At 29.7% G+C, this 5189-nt stretch overlaps 1 protein-coding gene across 1 annotated transcript; it reads left to right on the forward strand.

Annotated features, from left to right (window-relative positions):
- The first annotated feature begins 1073 nt into the window (after positions 1-1073).
- LOC141317392 (BCAS3 microtubule associated cell migration factor-like) lies at positions 1074-4685 on the forward strand. Its single transcript, XM_073833116.1, has 4 exons — positions 1074-1272; positions 3423-3520; positions 4400-4570; positions 4666-4685. The coding sequence occupies exons 1-4, from the start codon at positions 1118-1120 to the stop codon at positions 4683-4685; spliced, it is 444 nt and encodes a 147-aa protein (XP_073689217.1). The 5' UTR covers positions 1074-1117.
- The last annotated feature ends 504 nt before the right edge of the window (positions 4686-5189 follow it).

Below are 5189 nucleotides of genomic sequence, written 5' to 3' on the forward strand. Positions count from 1 at the left end.
TGAATATAAAAATGGTATTATTATTAAGAAAAAATATTGTTATTATTATTACATAAAAGTATTTTTTATATAATAATAATAATAATAATAATAATAATAATAATTTTTATAATACAAAAATGTTAAGTACAAATAATATGAATATGTACTTAGGAATTATTGTATTTTTAATTGCATTCCTAAATAAAAGTTAGGAATGCATATAATATTTTATATTTTAAGAAAAAATATTATTATTATTTAAATGCTTTTGATTATTAGTAGGAGTATGACTATTAATAATAATAATAAATGTGAAATACAAATAATATTAATATACTTTTGAATATAAACATTTTATTATTATTATTATTATTATTATTATTATTATTATTATTATTATTAAAAACTATTTTATATAATAATTATAATAATAACAATTTTTATAATAATAAATAATTTGAAGTACAAGTAATATGAATATATACTTTACGGAAATTATTTTTATCATTGTTGTTGTTGTTGTTATTTAATTTTTTATAGTCATACAAAATTTAGGAATGCAGATCATTTTATATTTTAAGAAAAATAATAATAATTATTATTTTCTTTAAATGCTACATATACCTGTACATAGACCCCCCAGAAATAAAACTGTTTAATAATATAAACATGTTTTTATGTTAAAATAATAATAATAATAATAATAGCAGCAATAGTAATACATTTAATAATAATAAAAAATGTGAAATATGTATAATATGAATATAAATATGAAAACATTAATATATACTTTAGGAAATCCATCTATCTGTCTGTCTGTCTGTCTGTCTGTCTAGAAAAAAAATATTTTAATAAGAAAACAAATGCAGGAATGCAAAAAGGTTTGCATTGTGAATTGCGATTTGTTTATGTAACTGTGAGTGAAGAAAAATAATTTGAAAAAATAAATAAAAAATACAAAATCCTGCTGCATAGAATAAAGTCGTGTTTGATTATCCTTAATATTGTGTACTCAAAAATATATCACTTGGCTGAAGTTAAATTTCTTGCTAAAGCTGTTTAAGTGCTCTTCTATTGGTGTTGTATTTTACAGGTGGAGATTGTGACCCACACCGGCCCTCACAGGAGACTCTGGATGGGCCCTCAGTTTCAGTTCAAGACCATCCATCCGTCGGGTCAGACCACTGTTATCTCCTCCAGCTCCTCTGTACTACAGTCACAGGGGCCTAGTGACACCCAGCAGCCCCTTCTTGATTTCGACACGGACGACCTGGACCTGCACAGCCTCAGGTGGCAACACTAAACACACATTCACACACAATGCTGCTCACATTACCAGCTGCCATCATCAACACCCAGTTCACAATGTGACAGCATAGACTCATGTTACTAACCACAGAAATTCACTAAATACACTTATTGACCAACTCTAGCCAGCACTTGCACAGTACCAGCACTGCTATCTCTCTGTCCATCTATCACTCGTTTCATCATTTGTCAGTCTGTCTGCTGTTCTTTCTGCCTGTTCTATCATTTTATATTTCTATAATTTCTTTATTTTGTTGGTGTTTTTTTTAACAGCAAATGTTGATAGAGTTGTAGTCAAAAGTTTACATACACCTTGCAGAATCTGCAAAATGTTAATAATTTAATTTAGCAAAATAAGAGGCTGATTCACAAGCTTGTGATTCAATTCGATTTTCGATTTAATATTGATTATTTTGGATATTTATCAGGTACAGTACATTGTTACATTACATTTCGACTTTATTCTCATAATTTCAACTTTATTCTCAAAACATTTTGACTGTATTCTCATAATTTCAACTTTATTCTCTAAACATTTCGACTTTATTCTCATTATTTCAAATTTATTCTCAAAACATTTTGACTTTATTCTCATAATTTCTGCTTTATTTTCTTTATTTCAACTTTATTTTTGAAACATGTCAACTTTATTCTCTGAACGTTTTCTAAACAATGTTTAGAGAACTTTATTCTCTAAACATTGCGACTTTATTCTCTAAACATTTCGACTTTATTCTCTAAACATTGCGACTTTATTCTCAAAACATTTAGACTATTTACTTCATTTCAACGTTATTCTTTAAACATTTCAACTTTATTCTCAAAACATTTCGACTTAATTCTCTAAACATTTAAACTTTATTCTCAAAACATTTCGACTATTTACTTCATTTCAACTTTATTCTTTAAACATTTCAACTTTACTCTCTAAACATTTTGACTTTATTCTTATGATTTCTAATTTATTCTGTTAATTTTTAGACTTTATTCTCATAATTTTATTCTCTAAACATTTTGACTTTATTCTCATAATTTCAACTTTATTCTCTAAACATTTTGACTTTATTCTCATAATTTCAACTTTATTCTCTAAACATTTTGACTTTATTCTCATAATTTCAACTTTATTCTCTAAACATTTCGACTGTATTCTCATAATTTCAACTTTATTCTCTAAACATTTTGACTTTATTCTCATAATTTCAACTTTATTCTCTAAACATTTCGACTGTATTCTCATAATTTCAACTTTATTCTCTAAACATTTCGACTTTATTCTCATAATTTCAATTTTATTGTCTAAACATTTCGACTTTATTCTCATAATTTCAACTTTATTCTCTAAACATTTCGTCTTAATTCTCATTATTTCATATTTATTCTCATTATTTCTACTTTATTTTCTTTATTTCAACTTTATTTTTTAAACATGTCAACTTTATTCTCTGAACATTTTCTAAACAATGTTTAGAGAACTTTATTCTCTAAACATTGCGACTTTATTTTCTAAACATTGCGACTTTATTCTCAAAACATTTCGACTATTTACTTCATTTCAACGTTATTCTTTAAACATTTCAACTTTACTCTCTAAACATTTAGACTTTATTCTTATGATTTCTAATTTATTCTGTTAATTTTTAAACTTTATTCTCATAATTTTATTCTCTAAACATTTTGACTTTATTCTTAAAACATTTTGACTTCTCATAATTTCGACTTTATTCTCATAATTTTAACTTTATTTTGTAAACATTTCGACTTAAATCTTATTAGAAATTTGAAAAAAATTTATTCTCAAAACATTTTTGAGTTTATTCTCATAATTTTTATATTTTTCTGTAAACATTTCGACTTCTCATAATTTCGACTTTATTCTCATAATTTTAACTTTATTTTGTAAACATTTCGACTTAAATCTTATAATTTAAAATTTATTCTCAAAACATTTTTGAGTTTATTCTCATAATTTTTAATTTTTTCTGTAAGCATTTCGACTTCTCATAATTTTGACTTTATTCTCTAAAAATTTGGACTTTATTCTTAAAAGTCGAAATGTTTAGATAAACACTCACACTATTGTATTTAACGCCAGTGTAATTTGTGAATATCTCTTATCCCTTATGTCGCAGGATCCAGCCGGTGCGTTCAGAACCCGTTAGCATGCCTGGCTCTTCTCGCCTTGTGGCCGACCGTAGAGGCCAGTCCACAGTCATAGATACTGGCTCAGGTAAGACCGCTGGCTCCTCTTATGGTTTTTCCACAGGATCTAAAGCATTTGGATTGCAAACAACCTCTCTGGCTTGACTCCACTTTCTTTGCTGAGCATTTGAACACTTTATGCTTTTAAACTTACAGCAGTCTACATTTGGTGAATTTGGTAAATAGGCTTATTGTGACCTTTGCGTTAGATTAGACGGATGATGTTTAAAGGGATTTTGCTTTCTTTTTTTCGTTCCTCCTCGTTGTCGTGTTAAGATAATCCGATCACAGATCTGGTCAGGCTTGTACTTTTAAAAGCTTTCTCTTTATTTTGAGCCTCCATGTATGTAGATATACACTGTATAAACACAACAAGAGAGCAAATCAATTTCACAGACTCAAAGTGCACTGCACTGTTTGCTCTTTTTCAGTCGCAAAGCGATATTTTGCTGTGTATGCTCACACATACAGTACATGTGTACGGCACGGTCTTTCATGTTTCATTGAAATCAAAGCACCGCTTTCGCGAAGCTCCGAAATGCGGTTTGTCAGTAGAAGGTAGGCCGTGTTGACTGTTGTGATGTTTAGTGCTTGGCCTGTAGACACACATTGCTGCATGGCACTGTCAGGAGTTTTCATCTTTGAGATTGCACTGACTCTCCGCGGTGTCTTCAATCGTACCTGCTGTTCCTTTGCATCTAGTGGCTTCCTGTCAAGAAAACTGTCTCGTCATCATCTCACGTCGCCCCTCCTTTAAACCCTCACCTCTGAAAGAAAGAAAGTAACCATCTTTATCACACAGCTCTCCCCTCCCTCCCTTTCTTTCTCTCTCCTCTGGCTCGTCTGGAGGAGAGCTGCCGGAGTCGTCTTTATGGGCCGATGCTTATCAGTCTGTGTGATTGCTCAGCTCTCAGGGCTTCAAGCAGTGTGGCGCCTCCTCTTATCAGTGCTCATCGCTTTGTCTTTGTGCCTTCAAAAGACCGCACAGCCCTGTTTATCCTGTCGAGTGCAGACGCACCTCCTCTACCGCAATGTCTCTCTCTAGTCCAGGCTGTCCTGGAGGATCTGATGCTGTCCTGTAGGAGAGTGTCTCTGTCTTGTTCTCTGTTTAGGCCTCTCTCACACATTTGCTTGGTTTTATGTCTGCTTGCATTAATGTGCATTCTGTTCTAGTACCTAGTGAGCCTGTGTAGACACTAAGTAGGCATTTTTAAGCCAGCGTAATTGCCTTAAGTGCAGCGTTTATGTATATGGTTGTCTCAGATGCCCAAAAGATTTCTTTTCTTTAGAACTTAATGTGTTGACAAAAATGTAGAATAAACTAAATAATTAATAAATAAAATATTTACTTTTTATTTGATTTATTTAGGTTTATTTTATATTTTTATTTTGTGTTTATAATAAAATATAGTGTGTATTTTATACATTTTATTATATATTTTATTTAAAGGATGTTTGGATGTTTTCTTTAGAATTTTATTTTTGACAGATCTGTAGAATAAGAAAAATACAATGCATTAATTAAAAAATATACATATTTTATTATTGGAAATTCTAGTCACTAAAGAACAAAATTGACAATTTTATTTTTATTTTTACAACAACACAGCACATATGATGTGCATGTAATATTCATTTTTTCCTTTTTATAATAAAATAAAGTGTATTTTTTAGCATTTTATTTTATTACAAATAAA

Source organism: Garra rufa, unplaced genomic scaffold, assembly GCF_049309525.1.
Source record: "Garra rufa unplaced genomic scaffold, GarRuf1.0 hap1_unplaced_876, whole genome shotgun sequence".
Classification (NCBI taxonomy): Eukaryota; Metazoa; Chordata; class Actinopteri; order Cypriniformes; family Cyprinidae; genus Garra; species Garra rufa.